The 19917-nt window shown below is 37.3% G+C and overlaps 1 protein-coding gene across 8 annotated transcripts in view; it reads left to right on the top strand.

Annotated features, from left to right (window-relative positions):
• RAPH1 (Ras association (RalGDS/AF-6) and pleckstrin homology domains 1) overlaps positions 1–19917 on the top strand; it is a 184755-nt gene that overhangs the window by 16003 nt on the left and 148835 nt on the right. For all 8 annotated transcript variants that reach the window (XM_049712340.1, XM_033429465.2, XM_004262828.3 and 5 more), the window contains exon 2: positions 17685–17804. In XM_049712340.1, the coding sequence (XP_049568297.1) occupies positions 17685–17804 (120 nt within the window). The remainder of the gene's footprint in view (positions 1–17684; positions 17805–19917) is intronic.

Raw genomic sequence — 19917 nt, 5'->3', positions numbered from 1 at the left:
GGCAGATTGTTGTGAGAAGAGCAAATGAGACTGGGGATATTGTTGCAGTCATTTGGAAACTATCATCTATCTTACTATATCAGGTAGGTTTACTGATCCTCAGCTGAAATTCTGATGAACAAAATTTTATCCACCTTCTTTTATCTGAAAAAATTTCATTACAGATGGTGAGGAAGTTATAGATACGTTCAAATGCCACTGCCTTTAAGAATGAAGGTTAAAAAGTAATCTTTAATCCTGCTGTATCTGTTCGTTGGAGCATTTCAGATGTACAAATGTGTGGACTCCATCCCAGTCTCCCAATAATTAGAATGTACTGGACGGACCAAAGGCATATATTTAAAAGCTTCATGGCAACCTATTAGAGAGGATTCAAGCCTTCCGCCTGTACTCCCCATATATTTACCAGTGCCATACCACCTTCCTGTGGACTCGCTAACATTTTGAAACTTCCCTCCTCTCTTGATATTCAAAGTATATGATATCAACAGAAAACAGTGGTAGTCTGCACTAGAGTGCTAAATAGTGTGATATGACTGTAAGTAAAAAACTGACATTTAAACGAACATACAAGCTGTAGTCATCAGGGCAGTTTCATAAGAGTGAACTTAAATTGGATCTTGAAAAATAGATGGAGCTTAGATATGTTTTGTATTGATGGGAAACTCTTCTACTCAATTGGTTGTGAACATTATTTTTTTATTGAAGTATAATTGATATGAACATTATCTTTAATCATTTAAACAGATATCTTGGAGATGGTCAAATGGATCATTTTGCTCTCAAATGTGAAGATTAAATGCAAGGGATCTCTTTTTGATACAGTAGATATTTCTATTTTGCTTATCTGTTTCAGACATGGTTTAACAAAGTCAAAGGCATTCCTCCCTGTGACAGCCTCTGAAAGACTACTGTAGCAGTTTATCATTTTTTTCTATGCCCAAACTATTAAATTTGATTTTAAGTAAATCTGCCAATGGTGTTTAAACCCTTTTAAATGTTTTCATCAACCACCTTCTTAAATAGAGAAGTAAAGAAAACATCATTGATAGAAGCTGGGCCACAGTGAAAATAGGAAGCCCTCAGTAGATGTTACCTATACGCCAGACTCTGTAGTCTTTAATGTAGATTATTTCATGTATGCTTCACCATAAGGATGTGGGATGATTTTACAAATGAGGACACAGGTTTAGGAAGATGTAAAAGGACTAATACAAGTTCATGGAGCTATTCGGTATTCAAATCAGGTAATCTAATAACTGGAGAGCCCCAGCTCTTAACCAAATCAAGTTCATTTTCTTCATCTGGGAATGCCTATGAAACAGTGATGGAAGAAAGGACACCACTTAGCCATCTGTGGAATGACAAATTGTAACCAAGAATGTCTTCTTTTTTGTATATTGTAGATATGGCTCCAGTCATGTGAATCTTTTAGCTATGATCAAAAACAGTGCACCAAACTTAACACTACCTGACCATTATTAGATTTGGCCAATGTGGTGAGATGAGAATCACTGATATTTTGAAACCTACCCCCCGCTTTTCTTTTTTAACCCCACATGCTGTTTAGCCAAAACTTATAATGGTTAGGCATTGTTACTGGTTTCTTTAAGGTTGTAGGAAGATTAGTGAAGTTACTGGTTTTTATTTTTTTTTAATTTAATTTTAATAAAATTTTAATTTTTTGTTTAAATTTTGTTGAGAGGTTAATAAAGAACAGGTAAATGTTTTTTATTTTATTTACTTTTTAAAATAATTATTTTATTTTTGGCTGCATTGGGTCTTCGTTGCTGCGCGTGGGCTTTCTCTAGTTGTGGCAAGCGGGGGCTACTCTTCGTTGCGGTACGTGGGCTTCTCATTGTGGTGTCTTCTTTTGTTGCGGAGCACAGGCTCTAGGCGTGTGGGCTTCAGTAGTTGTGGCACACGGGCTCAGTAGTTGTGGCTCGCGGGCTCTAGAGTGCAGGCTCAGTAGTTGTGTCGCACAGGCTTAGTTACTCCGCGACATGTGGGATCTTCCCGGACCAGGGCTCGAACCCATGTCCCTGCATTGGCAGGCAGATTCTTAAACATTAAAAACATTAAAACATTAAAATGTTTTTAATCTTTCCTCTCTCTGAGACTTTCTTTGAACTTCAGTTTCCTCATTATAATAAGATGGAAGTGATACCACCTGCCTTCCTGCTTTTTCGAACTAGAGCAGTGTACTCCTAGACTCCCCTGGGTGTGTCTGTGCAAGTGCACACAGGGTTAGGGATTCAGAGGGATTGGGAATGCAGAACCATAGAATAAATGTCACCATTATCCTGGAGTTCTAAATTTATTTGATAGGCAGTTTTAAACACTTTTTCTATTTTAACTTATAGAGCAGAATGTAAAATTAATATGAAATTTTAAGATAAGATAGTTGAATTCAAAATAAATTTTAGGTGTACAGCAAGCCCACTCCAGGGATATTGCTCATTCTGTCACTGGCAGCCACTTTTCATACTTCTTGGAATCCATATTTTGTTGTGCAGTAAGTCAAATTTAATTCTTTCTTGTAATCATGACCATTTCTACTGTTCAGACAAATGAATAGATTGTGGGAGGTAAAACCGAAACCCATAAAAACCCTAACAGTATTAAATTATTAGAAGTCAAGCACCCTGAACAAGTTCTAGACTCCTGCTGAGACTTCATTTGTGTTGGGAGTTCGGGTTGCAGAGAAGGTGGAAAAGCGAGCTGCCTCAAGCCCCTCCCTCCCCTTAAGCAGTATGCCTAAAGAGTAACTGGAAAAGAGGTGCTTTTCCTCTGGAATTCAGACTGGAGAGAGAAGACTGATAAATTTGAAGGGATTTAGAGTGAAGTCAGTAATTAAATAATAGAACTTCAGTCAAGAATAGGTTGAGAAGGGTGGGGAGAGGCCTTTGGATTTAACTAGTCCTTTTTTTTTTCCCCAGACTAAAAAAATGAGGTCTAAGGATTTAAATGATTTAGCCCATAGTTTCTGCTAGTTAGTGGCAGAATAAGAATTTCCAGTTTCCTGACTCCTTATCCCAGCTGGCTTAGGCTAGGAACATCTTGCAGACTTTCCTTAAACGGACCAGCTTTTCAGTGTTATTAGATAATAAAGGTTTCTACTCTTACTAATTCATATTTAGGGCATAAAAATGAAAGATTTACTTACTTGAGTTTTCTTGTTAGCCAGAATTTGTGTTAAAATGTTAGAGGATGTTTATTTAACATCTATTGTTTAAACATTCCACAAACTCGTTCTGAAAATTTCAGTTAACTATAGACTCTCTCCTCTTTACCCAAAACAAGTCTTGACCATCAGTCTTATTTATTTCCATTTTTGGCTGGTTAATGTCAGGAATAATGAGCCATCTCTGGTTGGTTTTCTGACTCCTGCCACAATAAAATACTAAGATATGCAAAGATGGAGGCAGAACTACTTTATGTGGGATTTACTAGTAAAGTGATTCTCCCCAACCTTGAGCTTCTATTCAGAATTCTGGTTAATTCTAAACATTTGTTTTAGCAACTGTATAAATTTTGGATTTTCATATGCAGGAATTTGGATTAGCTCCTTTGAAGGATACTGAGAGAGGGAAATGATGGAACAGAATGGGGAGAATCTAAAGCATGGTATGTAAAGCAGGTTGCAGAACAGGATTACAGAATTTTAGAATGAAACCTTGGAAAGGAGAGAAAGGGATATAAAGGAGGTTGAGAGAAGAGATGCATTGTGATAAATGTATTGATAAACTTCCTTATACTTTGAATTGAATAAATTATTTGCTTAAGACTAGTTTGAGTTAGGTTTCTGTCACGTGCAGAAACCCTTACTAATACTCATTTAATTTTTTTTTAAATTTATTTTTGGCTGCGTTGGGTCTTCGTTGCTGCGCGCGGGCTTTTCTCTAGTTGTGGCGAGTGGGGGCTACTCTTCCTTGCCATGTGTGAGCTTCTCATTGCAGTGGCTTCTCTTGTTGAGGAGCATGGGCTCTAGGTGCGCGGGTGTCAGTAGTTGCGGCACAGGGGCCCTAGAGCGCGTGGGCTTCAGTAGTTGTGGCTCGAGGGCTCTAGGGTGCAGGCTTGGTAGTTGTGGCACGTGGGCTTAGTTGCTCTGCTGCACGTGGGATCTTCCCGGACCAGGGCTCGAACCCTTGTCCCCTGCACTGGCAGGCGGATTCTTAACCACTGCACCACCAGGGAAGTCCCTCATTTGTTAATTTTTATAAGAGAGTCATATAACACAGCTGTTGAATCAGATCATATAATATAAAACTATTCTGCTGAAACTAAAATACATTGTAGAATTTTTTTTCTAAACCATTCCTCTATTATAGAGAAATTAATTTTAAATGTGTTGGTTCCTTTAAGTTAGTATTTTTGAGAGCCGGATAAATTAGCCCCCCCCTTTTTTTAAAAAAAATGCACCTTTAGCTTTGAGTCATCTTAAATTAGATGTCATCTTAAATTTTAAGTCATCTAAAATTAGAAATATTTAACAAAAAAAAGTTGAAATTCAGATGAAGAATTGATTCTTTGGTAGTTGCTCTGGGGTGAAAAATGAGAACCATATGGTCTCTTTCTAGAAGCCTACAACCTAGTTGGGTGTGGAGGGTCATAAGGCAAGTGCACAAATAACCACCACACAATACAAAGCTGATTAGTGATAAATGCCATAGAGAGGTACAAAGTTCATGGGCCTCTCAGAGGAAGTAGTACCTAATTCTTCTTTTGTTTAGCAGTGTTTAAACTTTTTTTTTAGTTTTCTTTAAATTAAGGTATACATACATAACATTCACTTTTTTTTTTTTTTTTTTGGCGGTACTTGGGCCTCTCACTGTTGTGGCCTCTCCCGCTGCGGAGCACAGGCTCCGGAAGCGCAGGCTCAGCGGCCATGGCTCACGGGCCCAGCCGCTCCGTGGCATGTGGGATCCTCCGGGGCACGAACCCGCGTCCCCTGCATCGGCAGACGGACTCTCAACCACTGCGCCACCAGGGAAGCCCTAACATTCACATTTTTAAAGTGTAAGTTTCAGTGGGTTTTAATATTCACAGGTTGTGCAACTTCACCACTATCTAATTCCAGCATAAACTTTTTAAAAAATTCAAATATTTTTAGCTATGATATGCCCTCTAGTTCTTAGGCTCCACCACTCCCTACCGGTTTACATGTGGCTGCCTCTGGTCTTTATATTGGCCACCTGATTCCTGAAGGCATTTAAGTTTGCCTCCAGGCTTGAGGAGTTGTTTTTCTAGTTTCCTTTACCTTGGAAGCAAATGCCTGCATTACCCTGGGGTTGCAGGTGTGGGGAATACTGGCTGCTGTCTTGCTGAGCATCCTTTTCCCCACCTCTATCCCTTTTCCCACTCTACCCTCTGACTCCTCCAAGAATGGTCCCCACCTCTGCTGCAGCCTTTTGAGAGGGACGACTTCTGTTGCTTTCCAGAGGGCTTCCTTGGAATAAAATCCAAACTGCTTTTCTTGGCTTACAAATCCTTACATGATCTGGCTTTTTCTTCTCATCAGGCTAATCTTTCTGTTCCATGACCTAGCAAACTTGTACCCTCTGCCTGGAATGCTTTTCTTTCTGATCTTTGCATGTCTGATTCTGTTTTGTCATTCATATCTCATTTTAAATATCACTACTCAGAAAGGTCTTCCCTGGTCATTGAATCTAAAGCGGCTACTTGCTCACTTTCCACACAACTCTAATTTATTTATCACCACAGTTGTCATGGGTCTGATTTTGTTGCTGTTGTTAATAATTTTCTCTCCACTAAAATGTAAGTTCAGTGTTAGTGGGTCCCTTGTTTGTCACATGTATAACTGCATCCTGAGCTTCTAGAGCAGTGTTTGGCACAAAGCATGTGCTTAATACTTTTATTTGTTGAATAAATGGTTGCTTTGAACTGTGGCTCTTGCACTGGTTCATCTGCCAGTATGATTCCATTTCTGTCTTACAGAAATTTGCCAAAAATCTCAGGTCCTTTGATGCCTTGGCCGGCTCCAGCTCTCACTGCCTTTATGAGTTAATTCCCTTTTGTAATTGTTTACTGTCATTTCAATGGAATGAAATGTATTCTGTCTGTCTTTTGACAGATTGAGATGTTTTAGTCAGGTTGAAAACATGAACAACAGCCAAGTTAGGAAAGCATGGCTTGTTTTTTTGACAATACTAAGTAGTTTAGGTTGATTGAAGGGTAGAAAATAAGGTTGAGAATTTAGGTTGAGGCCATGTCAGAGAGGGTCTGAAATCATGAAGAGTTTGTACTTAATTCAGAATGTCCTGGGGAACCCTTGTGGTGTGTTCGAGCAGAATCATGACTTGAAAAGAGTTTTTAAGGAAGATTGGTCTGACAGTGATGTAGTAAAGAAGAGAGGTCAGTTAGGAAGTTACTAGAATAATCTGAGGATGATTCATTGTGAATCTGAACCAAGATAGTGGTCAACAAAATGAAAAGGAGGGCAAGGAGTTAGAAAAATACTTGAGCCTCCTGGTGCTGACACTGATAAATTTCTCTGTAATATTTACAGTTCAGCAATGTGACTTTTTGTTTCAGATGGATTGGTTGATTGTATGGGGAACTATATTGAATATCTTCTGTCAGTAATGTGTTATAAATGTCTTCCTTAGAATTTTTACATTTATGAGAGAGGTGAAACAGCAGACATCTCAGCTTTGTTGAGTTGGGGATATTTGGTCAACTCTGGCACTTCATATCCCTGGATGTTGGCAAGAGGTCAGGGAATACGTTAATGAATAATGCAGGGTGGTACAAGTGTTTCACTGTTTAACTCCCTTTGTTCTCACTAAATGTAACAAAATTTTAAAAATCAAAACGTCTTTTAAAAATCCCATCTTAAAGTCTATATTTAGCTTTAGCCTTATTATTTGATTAAATAGTAGTCTTTGATTTAGAACTGAATTCTGATTTCTTCCTGACCTACTTGTGATTTTAACCACCTTTTTTTTTTTTTCACTTAGTTGCTTTATTTTTACATCTGAAGTTTGGAAATGATTGTCTTTTGCCTCTGAAAGAATTATCTGATGAGTAATTATTTTTCTAAGATGTTAAGCTTTTATTTCCATTAAGTAAAACTAATTTTATGATGACCAAACTAACCTTAAAAAGTTAACTGAGGGCTTCCCTGGTGGCGCAGTGGTTGAGAGTCCACCTGCCAATGCAGGGGACACGGGTTCGTGCCCCGATCCGGGAAGATCCTACATGCCGCAGAGCGGCTGGGCCCATGAGCCATGGCCGCTGAGCCTGCGCTTCCAGAGCCTGTGCTCCGCAACGGGAGAGGCCACAACAGTGAGAGGCCCACGTACCGCAAAAAAAAAAAAAAGTTAACTGAGTAAACCAGGCAAATGCAATTTAGGAATGGTAACACATGCATACATAATGAAACCCATATGTTGGAGAAATATGCAAGTGTTTTTTAGGGTTGTTAGGGTAAACTGCATTATTTTATTTGGTAAAAATATTTTCAACCTACGTGTTTTTCTTTAAGTTTATTTTTGAATTTTTAAAAATTCACACTCTGTTTTCCTGACTAAACTACGACTTCCTGAGAGTAGAGACTGTTCTTTCTTTTCTTTATCTCCCCTGTCTCCCTTCTCTCTCTTCCTTAATTTATTTTGATATAATTTTAGACTTACAAAAAAGTTGTAAGAAGAGTGCAAACAACCCCCATATTCCTTTTACCTAGATTCACCTATTGTTTACGTTTTGCCTAATTATCATTACTCTCCCCCTATATACATATTTACACACACACACACTCACACATTTTTTTCTGAGCCAGTTAAGGATAAGTTGCAGACATTATGCCCCTTTATGGCTAAATTCTTTAGCGTATGTTTCCTAAGAATAAAGATATTCTTTTATATAACAGCAGTACAATTATCAAAATCAGGAAACGTTTCATTGATACAGTACTATGATCTAATCTATAATCCATAGTCAGATTTTGTCAGTTGTCCCAATATTGTCCTTTATAGCTTTGTTTATACACTTAACATTTTTTCTCTGGGTCCAGGATCCCGTCCCAGTATCAAACACTGCATTTAGTCGTCCTGTCTCCTTTAAAGGTTTCCTTTAATCTGGAACATATCTTCAGCCTTTCTTTGTGCTCTTGGCCATTACATTTTTGAAAACTACAGGCCAGTTATTTTATAAAATGGCTCTTATGATTGATTTAGTAATGAATTTTTGTCAGGAATACTACAAAATGATAATGTGTCTTCTCAGTGCATTATTACAGGAAGCATAAGGTTTGCCCCAATATTGATGTTGTTAAGTTTGATAATTTGGTTAAGGCAGTGTCCCTCCAATAATCTGTGGGGTGATACTTTGAGAATATGTAAATGTCGCGTCAAATATTCACCCACTAGTTTTAGCATCTATTGATGGTTCTTGCCTGAATCAGTTGTTATTGCAGTGGTTGCAGTGGTGATCTTCTGTCATTTCTTCTATGTTAATTAGTTGGCATTCTACTGTAAGGATGAACTTTCTTCCCTTTTATGTTTATTTATATCAGTATAGATTTATGGATTCTTGTTTTAGTCAGTGTTATACTTTTTTTCTGTCATAATTTATTTTGATGCTTAAATTGTCCCAGAATAGGCTCCTGGGACACCCGCCCCCCCTTCCCCCCCAGGCTTGTTCCTGTGTCCTAATGACATGTCCCCATCTTTATTGAGCAGTTTTTGGCACTAGATGTTCTAGGGGCTCATCTTGTTATTTTCTCTGCCCCAGCCCTGGAATCATTACTCCAAGGATCTCTGGTGACTTTTTGGGTAGAATATGTATTTAGAAACCAAGAACTGGGAACTAGGTATTCTAATTGCTACTGGGGTGTTACTGCTACGAGGCTCTTTCAGTGGACATACCTATAAACACACATACACATAATATCTAACTTTATTTCTACCCCTCCCTTTATCTCTATCTGTTTAAAACCTTGAGTTCATACTGATGATTCAAAATCCAATCCAAATGGTTTCTCTGCTGCAGGCTACAGCTGTCTGGCAGTCTCCCTTATCCCCCAAAGTATGGGCTGCCTTGAGGGGCTGCATTTCCTGCCGTGCATTTGCCTGTCTTACAGAAGAATAGGGCAAAAGTGGAGAAAAACAGTAGTCGACCACCACCCTAATGAAGCTTTCAGTAATTTCAAGACAGTTTCTCCTACCCAATAGAGTAGTAAAGTTGTAGCCTCTACTTTCAGTTGAACCTGGGTGGCTTAAAAAACAACAGAAATAATTTTCTCACAGTTTCTGAAATAAACTTGAAAAGCTGGAATATAAATGAAAGAACTTTACACTTATTATTTTTTGGTTTTGTTTTTCAGTTTTTATTGTTTATTTTTTAGTTGCCCTGTGATTTCAGATTACGGTTTGTGGTATACTGTGTAATAAGTAATTATAAAATTGATCATTAGAACATCTTATTTCTGGGAATGGTAGGAGTTTCTTTGTAGTACATTGAACTAAGATTGTTTTTTCCACTTAGATAAGGAGTTCCTGTTTGGGGTTTAGTAGATTAAGAATATCTAGTATTATGAAAATCCAGTGTAAATAAAAGAATGAATATGGTTCATCCTGTTCAAAGAATTCCTTTACTAGGGGCTGTGTTTAAGTGCTTGATAAATAAAACATTAAATTAACAAAATTGCCTTTGATTTGACTTTTAGCTCTTAGGCATTATAATACTCTGTCAACTGTTACAAGAGCTCTTGCTTGTTTTTATGCTTCTTTATATGATCTTTAGTTACCTCACAGTTAATGTACATGATAGTGAAGAGGATGTGTTAGTTACATCCTGGGTTGTCAAAAAACAGAGACATAAATAGAGAAGTAGGTATAAGGGTGTGAATCACCTCCCCTAGTATTTCTCTTTCCTCTGAGTAAGGAGGGGTTCACAGTGGCTGGCCCAAGAATAGTACACCTCTGTATTTATTAGGGAGGTTCAGTTCCATGTGGAAACTTCACAAAACTTAGTTCCAGGTGTCAGCTCATTCCCAGAGGACCAGGCCATGCAAGTTTGCTCATGGCCAGTGAGTTTACTGGGCATGCTCCTGCAAAGCCTTTGGATGACATAGTACTTTGCTTCTTGTCTCTTTCAACACTTAGGAGATGGTAGCTTCCTTTATGCACAGGCCTACAAAAGGAACTTTGTTCTTAGAGAATTTGTTAATCAAGATACCTCTATGTTTACCAACTTTCCCCATAGTTAGGATTAATGTTCTCTGAAGTCATGGAAGATATTTTTTGCTTTCTTTGTATCTTGCATAATGCTATTTGTAGGCAAGGTGTTTTGAAGTGTTGGACCCCAAGTAGAACTGGGGCCTTTTCTGTTGAGGGCCACTAACCTCCAGAAAAAACTTAAGTGATTGGTTATACAGAACTTTTTATTTCTTTTTTTAAACTCACCTGATTTATAAATTAATAACAAGCTATAAAATGATGTTTAAGAAAAGGCTCACACTGGAAAAGTATCCTCAAAAAAAGAACCTAGTGTGTTCATAGAACATAGATATATATAAATAAAAGAAACATATCAAGTCTGGGAAATTTAGAATTTGGGGAAAAATCAGTTTAGGTTCTCACTTTCACATTTTTCGCAAAACTAAGTTACTTATGTAAAATGCAATAATTACATAAAAGAATGAATAATAAAACTAAAAATTTATATAACCATTTATCTGATTTCTGGGCGGAGAAGAATTTACTGAACAAAACAGTGTAAGAATGTTTTTCACTATTTGTACATTTGGTAACTTAAAAAAAAAAAATGTTCAGCGGTGTCTTAAAAAAAAAAAGTCCAACGAAGTTAAAAGGTAAAACCTGAGGAAAATGTTGCTATACACACAACATGTTTAATATCTTAACTCTGTAAAGTGCTCATGTAAATTCAATTGGTTTATTTTATTTTATTTTCTCCTCTTCTTCTTTTCTATCAACCTTGCCTTTATACTGTTTCAATTGGTTTATTAAATTCCCAGCTTCCATTTGGGCCATTTATTTACACTTGCTACCATTTAGTTCACAACAGAACTGAGTTAAGAGTTGTAGGTCCACAGAGAAACATACCTCTTGGTGCCCTATTTAGATGAGTACTTAATAGCCCTCTATCCCCCACAGTTCTCACTTCATTTTACATTTTGTTGTGTCCTGTTTCTCTCCTTTGCCTTCTTAGCTCTGACTTCCTCCCTCCTTTTGATGGGTTCTCTTCCTCTTTTCTCGCCTTACTAAATTTAACAGTTTTTTTCCTTATTGTTTCTTTTGCCTGATTTAGGTTTCCTTCCTCTTGCTTTTATTTTGCAAGAGTTGTATCTTGCTCATTTGGGGGCACTCCTTGAACCTGGAAGTCTTCACAGCCCCCCTTCTCTGGTGTCTGTTTTTCTTTAGAATTATTTATCAGATTAGAGCAGCATAGGAGGTGTTTTTCTTTTTTTTTTGGAAATGCATTTCTTTTATTTATTTATTTATTTATTTATTTTACTTTTGGCTGTTTTGGGTCTTCGTTTTTGTACGAGGGCTTTCTCTAGTTGTGGCAAGTGGGGGCCACTCTTCATTGCGGTGCGCGGGCCTCTCACTGTCGCAGCATCTCTTGTTGCAGAGCACAGGCTCCAGACGCGCAGGCTCAGTAGTTGTGGCTCACGGGCCTAGTTGTTCCGCGGCATGTGGGATCTTCCCAGACCAGGGCTCAAACCCATGTCCCCTGCATTGGCAGGCGGACTCTCAACCACTGCACCACCAGGGAAGCCTGGAGGTGTTTTTCAAAACTGTTTTTGTGATAGAGCTACTGAAACATAACTGGACATAAAGAACTGAAATTTATTTCTAAATAACTCTGAGAAGAAGCATGGAACTTTCGCTTCTTCCATGGAGGAGGAGTAATTAGGGTATGTTAATTAGGAGATCCTGATGCTGCTTAGTTTTTTTTTTTTTTTTGCGGTACGCGGGCCTCTCACTGTTGTGTCCTCTCCAGTTGTGGAGCACAGGCTCTGGACGTGCAGGCTCAGCGGCCATGGCTCACGGGCCCAGCCACTCTGCAGCATGTGGGATCTTCCCGGACCGGGGCACGAACCCATGTCCCCTGCATCAGCAGGCGGACCCTCAACCGCTGCGCCACCAGGGAAGCCCGTTGCTTAGTTTTTTTATGGTCTTCAGGAGTACTTATTCTAGGTTGTTCTGCCTTTAACCAAATTGTGGTCGTGCAAAACTGCATTACTTTTGTCTTGGAAGTCCTCCCAGTAATTATAGCACACTATTGCAGTTCTCAGACTTTTGTGGGCATAAGCAATTCCCTGGGGGGACTTGTTAAAAATGTCCCCCTCCTGGAAATTAGTATTCAGATCTTGGGCACGCCATTTTAAAACTGACTTTAAGAAGAAGCACCCCAGGTAATTTTGATGTAGGTCATCAGTAGACCACGGTTGGAAAAATGTTGCCATATGGCATCAAGTCCAAACTCTTTGATATGGCTTATAATGTTGCCCGTACCTCCCTCTCCAGCCCCATTTTCCATGAGTCTATGCCACACATCCTATTCTTCAGGAATGTTAAGCCACCTAGAGTTCTCAACATGTCTTAACCTTCTCACACCTTTATATACCTTGGCACATGCTGGTCCCTCTGCTTGTAACCCTCTTCCCCATCTCTGCCTTGCATATTCATTCTTCAGGTCTCTACTGAAGCATCATACCTTTCCTCTCTTATTCTCAAACGGAATTAAGCTACACTGACATAACATACTCTATTATAGCACTTAACATAGTGTTTCATCATTGTTGGTTTCCTGGTCTGTTCCCTACTAGATTATATGTACTTAAGGATGGAGTCTGTCACGTTGATCTCTGTTCCCCCAGTGTCTGGCACATGGTAGACGTAGAGTAAGTACTAAATAATATCAAAGCTTCTCTTGCCTCTTTGGAACATTAAGCATGCTAGATCTAAAGAAACGCTGTAGTAGCAGCTCTGCACTCCTGTATTCTGAGAGTTTTCACGTGTTTTTAAGTATAGAGCACTTATTTTTACAAAAAGCAATTATTCTTTAAGTGCTTTTACAAAAAGCAAGTATTTTGAATTATTTTTGAATTTTTGAATTAAAGGGACAAAAAGAGTTCGGTAATAAATAAGGCACCTTTGCTATATACCATGTATTTTTCTTGCCACTTGTGAGTATGTGACTTGTGTAAGTTGTACTTCCTCTCAAGACTTTAATTTCTGTATCTGTAATTCTCTTTAACTAATACCCATGGTGGCCTTCTAATGGTCTTTCCCTTTTCTAATAACTCTTATACAGGTACCATGTCCTCTGACTAAAATACCATTTCTCCCCCTACCTCCTTCATTTCTGTGTTTAGTTCTTCCCAGTTGCCTTCTGGAGGAAAAAAATAGGTTTGGCTTTCAAGGTCCTGTATGACCGGGTCCTTTCCTAGTCCTTGATCTTTAAATCTCACTCTTCCTTCTTGTTTTATTTGACAGTCTCACAAAAACAGACCTTCTTCTTTGCTCTTTATAATTAGCCCTACCTGGAATATATTTATTCAAATCCTTAAGTCCTACTCTAAGCCCCACCTTCCTGATAAAGATCACCATTCCATCTTGCAGTGAGGAAATTGAATAGTGAGCCAAAATATCTTCCAAGGGGAAGGTTAATAGGGAAAATATGCTTGCATGTTTTAACTTCATGGAAAATTTAGTGGGAATAATATTGTTTCATACTAAGGCATACTAAATGGATAGTTTTGTTATGTGTAGTGGAGCTTACTATGTATATTATACGTTTTTCACCTGTAGTAATTGAGGCACAATTATTCACTGTTATTTGTGAAATGAAACCAACCAGCATAAAAGCAACTATGGATCATTCCCCCATTACTTCTGTTTTCACTTCATTAATAAAATAAATGTCAATTAGTTTAAAATGTTAGTTATTATTAGCTGTAATCTATTATTTCTCTGTAATAAACATGAGTTTGAAATAATATTCAGGCTGACTAAACTTTCTCATTACCTGAGTCCTAACTTCCTCGTTTTTTTCCAGTTGGATGTTTGCTAGGCATCTCTCAATCTGTCTTCAAAACAGAATCCACATTCTTCCTTCCTCTGCAACCTGCTCCAAGGAACAGCAGTGGGCAGGACTGTGTGGCTGGAGGGGAGAGTGGGGAGAGTGGGAATAGAGGTCAGAGAGGTCCCTGAAGGCCAGGATCACTCAGGGCCTTCTCGACCTGCCAGCGACTTTGGGCTTTGTTCTGTATTCAGTAAGTCTGCACTTTGGAAGCGTAAACCTTTTCATTTGTGGCAGGGTACATTTGTTCTTTAAGGAAATAGTTTCCCTCGGATATGATGGAGCAGGGAATTTGAGTGAAACCTTAGTATGTTCCTCCTAAAGTACCTCCTAATTTAATAGAGTAATTTAATAGTATTTGTTCTAGTATGTATTATTGTTTCCTTGGGCCTATTTCTACATCATTAAGGAAAAACATCACATTAGAAGCTATCCATTTAAATCCTTTTTTTTAAATTTTTTAAACATCTTTATTGGAGTATAATTTCTTTACAATGGTGTGTTAGTTTCTGCTTTATATCTAATTATTTTTAAAACAAAATTTGTAAGTTCTCTTTTCTTCTTAAAAAAAATTTCCCCTTTTTGTTTGGAGGGACAGTTGACTGACTAGTGTATAATTTAATTTGCATTTTCTGCTGTCATCATTTCCAGCAGGGGCATTATGTTGGGAAAATTCAGGTTTAGAATTGTGATTTAATTGGAGACAGGATTGATATATAATAAGGAATGAATTGCCTTACCAGATTTGCTGACTTTTAGACGGTGCAGAGCCTATAAACTTTCTTGGGGCTCCTCATTTGGTGTGTGTAGTAAACAGAAACGATGCCATATTGGGGGTAGGAGAATAAGGATTAACATCAGCTTCTAGAGAATGGAGAGTGCTGTTTTAGGGTATAGCTCCTTTAAGAAATGTTGTAGGACCTAAATTTTTATTGGAAAAGTCTCTGAATAAAATGTCTGAAGTTCATTTTTGTAAAATAACCCATGGGGTGACAGAAATTCAAGAAAGGACAAAATTGGCAAAAGTTACATAGATAGTAAAAGTCTAATAGTTACTTTAAATTTTTGATTTATTTTATGACTCTGTCATTGTTCCTTAGCATATGTTCCTTTACATGAGTCAACAGTAGTCTAGATAAAACAAAATTCTTAAAATATTTGAGAGACTTTTTAAAATCCAAATAATTATTGGGTTTGAATAATAGGAAAAAAACTCACAGAACACACCAGACTTTGGTGAGGAGTCCGTAGTTCTATTTGGATCCATGACAATTTAAAATATTCATATTCATTTTGAACCGTTTAGTGTTTGCGCTGTAAAATTATGTTCCTATTGTTTCATTTTTTTTTTCCAGTGTAGCATCTTCCTTATGGACATTTGCAATGTGTGCTCAGAAGGGAAGCGTAGGCGTAAGTGTCATTATCTCAAAGCGGAATTCTTCCTAGAATATTTTTGCTTCTGGGTTATTGCAGTGTTTAGTTTTGAAGATTAGGGAGGAACAGGAAGTTGACTGTTAACGTTCCCAGTTATGTTGCTTGTTGGCCCTCATTATGAAGACTGAGTATTACTACTCTTAGATGTTCTCAAACTAGCAACTGTTATTCAAATAATTAAGTCACCTGGTGAGATGAGGTTTTTCTTTGCACTAACTTTTTGTTTTTAATGGGTTGATAATGTTTTTTAAAAAATTATTTATTTATTTTTGGCTGCGTTGGGTCTTTGCTGCTGCACGCGGGCTTTCTATAGTTGTGGTGAGCGGGGGCTACTCTCTGTAAATAATTCAATAATGAATGAAAATCTTAGAAATAGTATTAATACAAGTGAACTATAAAAACCAAATGTCTTTAAGAGCCAAATTTATGCATTGGAAAATTAGTTGATCCATTTTCCATTTGTCAAGGTAGAATGCCCTGATTTATACATGCTTATAGTAGTGAAATTAAGAAATGAGAATCTCTTAAGTGGTTAAATGGGATATGAGCTGATTTTCAACATTATTAGAACTAAATTCAGTTTTGCTTTTGCAACATTATTTGACCGTTTCTACAAAATTTTATATGGTAAAATAAAGTTTAAAATTTAACTTCATGGCACCTCATCAGATATCTAAAATCCTTATGTATCTCATAACTGTATTTAAGGACTGCAGAAATAATTTTGTTGATTGCTGCTTTGGAGGTATAAGATGTATATAAATTCTTATTCTAGATTAAGGATATCTTTAATCTCTGAAGAACTGTTTAAGCTAACTGACAAGTTGTATTCTGAATATTGCCTAGATCCACTAGAACAAAATTTGTGTTTTCACAAACGTGAGTCAAGAGTCTGGCATGTACGATGAAGATATTCATTGTGTCCCTGGGAAAGTTAATGGGTGTTACTCCAAGTTGAAGGAAAAGGATCTGTGGTCAAGTAAATTTGGAATATGTTGGTTTAAGCAAAGCTAAGCTTTACTGAAGATTTCTCAGAGCCTTTAATATTGAAATATTTTATATTAATCAGATTAATCTTACTTTAGGAATTTTAAGTATCTGGTCAGTCATTGATCTTACTTTGTTTCGTGTAATCTTTTCCTCCTTTCACAAAATAATATGCAAGTTCCGTGTCAGATATCACGTTATTTTATTAGTGGGAAGAAAGAAAATATCTCTTCTTTCAAAGGACTTAACACGTGATAAGTCACCACATGTAGGAAATTTTGTATATGAATTTCATGTTTTCAATTCCTGTTTTCTATTTGAATTCTAGTTCCTTGAATTTTGTAGGGACTGATAGGGAAGTTAGTAAAAGACAAATGGGGTAGAAAGTAAGAGTAAGATAGAAGGAAGAACTAATTCAACAAACTGAACTAGATTAAAGGTTTTTGCTTTGTCTTTTCTCTGAAATGCTTTTTGGACTAAGGTTTTCATGATACATACTTATTTGAACAAATTTTTACAGAATAAATAAGATAATAACTTGCTCATTAAAGTCTTCTGAAATTTTTTTTCTGTGGTGTTTGGGGGTGTTGCAGGATCTATTAGTGGAAAGAACTGTACTACTTTAATATCCTGTGATTAATGGGAGTGGTCTGTGATCTAAAAATCATTGTTGTGGGCTTCCCAGGTGGCGCAGTGGTTGAGAGTCCGCCTGCCGATGCAGGGGACACGGGTTCGTGCCCTGGTCCGGGAAGATCCCACGTGCCACAGAGCGGCTGGGCCCGTGAGCCACAGCTGCTGAGCCTGCGCGTCCGGAGCCTGTGCTCCGCAGCGGGAGAGGCCGCAACAGTGAGAGGCCCGCGTACCGCAAAAAAAATTAAAAAAAAAAAAATCATTGTTGTAAAGCAACTATACTCCAATAAAAATTTTTTTTAAAAAATCATCATTACTTATGATTCTGGTTATGATCTGATACAGTTTGTTCTTCTTTCACAATTTCCTAAAAATTTGAGACTTAATTGCTCATTTCTACTCGTTAACCTTGTCTCCACTTATGATTTCGTTTCCTTTTATAATATAATCTCTAGTTTTTAAAGTTTGACTCCAGAGAGTTGCGACATGTATCAGAACATACACTGCATGATTTTTCAAGTTCAATAGTTATTCATTATACACAAATATCTGTATTTCAGATGGAGCAGCTGTCAGATGAAGAAATTGACCATGGTGCTGAAGAAGACAGTGACAAGGAAGATCAGGACCTGGACAAAATGTTTGGAGCCTGGCTGGGGGAGCTAGACAAACTCACTCAGGTTAGAAATTGTGCTTGAAAAACTGGTTGAGGATTTTAAGTCATCACTATGTGCCAAAACTTTACTGTGTAGACATGAGGATATGAATATAGTTTATGTTTTAAAATACTGCTATAAAGGGAAAATGTCCAAAACATTAACAAGTAAATGAATAGTAACTCTAGAACACAAGATATTGTCTTCTGTGGTTATTTTAAGGAGTTAAAAAAAAAATGCTTTTGACAGAGGTTCTGTGCATCTAGAGGGATTTCTTAAAATCTGTTTCATAAATTGAGTTGCTGCCTAAAAAGTTTTAAAGCCTAAAATGTAAAAATCTAAATTTTAGCAAATTTAGTGAGTATGAACACATTTAGCAAATTTAGTGAGTATGAACACATTTTACAATATAAATAATATCCTCACATGCAGATATTTTCTATTACATGATTCCAGAATACTGACAAAATTTCATCCCCGGCTGCATTTGAAAACAGTGGCAGAGCTTTTTCATTTTGTTTTATTGGATCTTCGGTTTTAAAAAAAAAAGAACGACTTTACCCTCCAAACCAGGTCACTTTTTAGAATAAAAGCATATACTATTACAACCCCAGTTAATACATTATATTCAATATATATGAAGATAGTTATGTTTATTAAAGCAACGTTAACTTTATGACAATGGGAAAGAACATTAGAACAAAACTTATTTTCACTCATACTTAAATAATATCTCCGGGAAGAATTTTTGTGTAAATTGCTAAGTATGAGATTTGTTAACCAGTAGAAAAGTAGGTGGTAAGGTGGAAACTTAAAGTACTAGTTTGTTTCTGTATCTCTTTCTATAGCAGTCTGGGATTGAAACTGAGAAACTCTTCATGTAATTCTTACTAGATCATTTTGAAAAGCAGATATGTTTGTGACCACAGCCTGTTAATGATGAATTTTGAGAAGAACGCTTTCAATCTTGCTAGGATTTCATAAGGATCATGCTCTTCATCTCCTATCAGAAGAAATAACAGTATTTGTGGTGATAAAGGTCTTTTATGTAGTTACCAAACCATTTCAGTTTAATTCTTAATTTTTTTTTAAAAAAGTGATTTTGGCATGGAGATGATGACTAGGCTATGCAGTTCTATGTTGAGGAGAAAAAGGAAAGAGGAAGGAAAGAAGAGGAAATAGAAAATGATAATGCTTGAAGGAAAGTATATGAGGGCCAGCTGTTATGTGTGGGATTTCCTTTTTTTTTTTGGCCATGCTGCGTGGCTTGTAGGATCTCAGTTCCCTGACCAGGGATTGAACCTAGGCCACAGCAGTGAAAGCCCGGAATCCTAACCACTTGGTCACCAGGGAACTCCCAGGGGTTTCCTTGACTGTGGGTTTTATTGTCCATCCCCAGAATCCTAACCACTTGGTCACCAGGGAACTCCCAGGGGTTTCCTTGACTGTGGGTTTTATTGTCCATCCCTGGAGAGGGGCCAAAAAAGAGCAAAGACAGGTAAATATCAGTCCAGCCACTCTGGGTGGAGTAGACTCCATGCTACTCCACTGTAGATGGCATTTCTACTGAATACAATAAAACCTTGTATTCTTCCCTATATTTTAAATTCCCTGACATACAGATGTGAAGAGCCATTCATCAAAAAAGTTGGCTCCTAAACTAATGCTGTGACAGTTTTTTTTTTAATGTATGAAGCTGTCTTTAGAGAGAAAACAGGTTAAAACTATTGCATAACATGGCTCGCTGCTAGCAAGTTGCTTTTTAACACTTCAGAAATTTTCAAAAAATATTTTACTTACTAAGTTGGTGGCTGAAACTTAAATTGTTTATTTCCTCATTTTAGTTAACTACAGAGTCATCTGTGCACCTGTATTACCCAAACGATGTTAATGGATTTTCAGCTTTATATTAAATCAGTTTTAAGTGATTGTTGAATCATCTGAAATTGTTTGCAAAATTTTATATGTATTTGCATTTTTCTGGAAGAAGGTTCATGGCTTTTATCACATTCTCAATGACCTCCACTCCCACCCTGACTCCACCCCCTGCCAAAAAAAAATGTTAAAAAACCACTCTACTAGATTACCCATTTCTTGGCATCAAGGAGTATTTCTTATTATTTCCCTTTTTGCCCCA

Source organism: Orcinus orca, chromosome 7 (genome assembly GCF_937001465.1).
Source record: "Orcinus orca chromosome 7, mOrcOrc1.1, whole genome shotgun sequence".
NCBI lineage: Eukaryota > Metazoa > Chordata > Mammalia > Artiodactyla > Delphinidae > Orcinus > Orcinus orca.
This window is presented reverse-complemented; position numbering and strand designations above follow the sequence as displayed.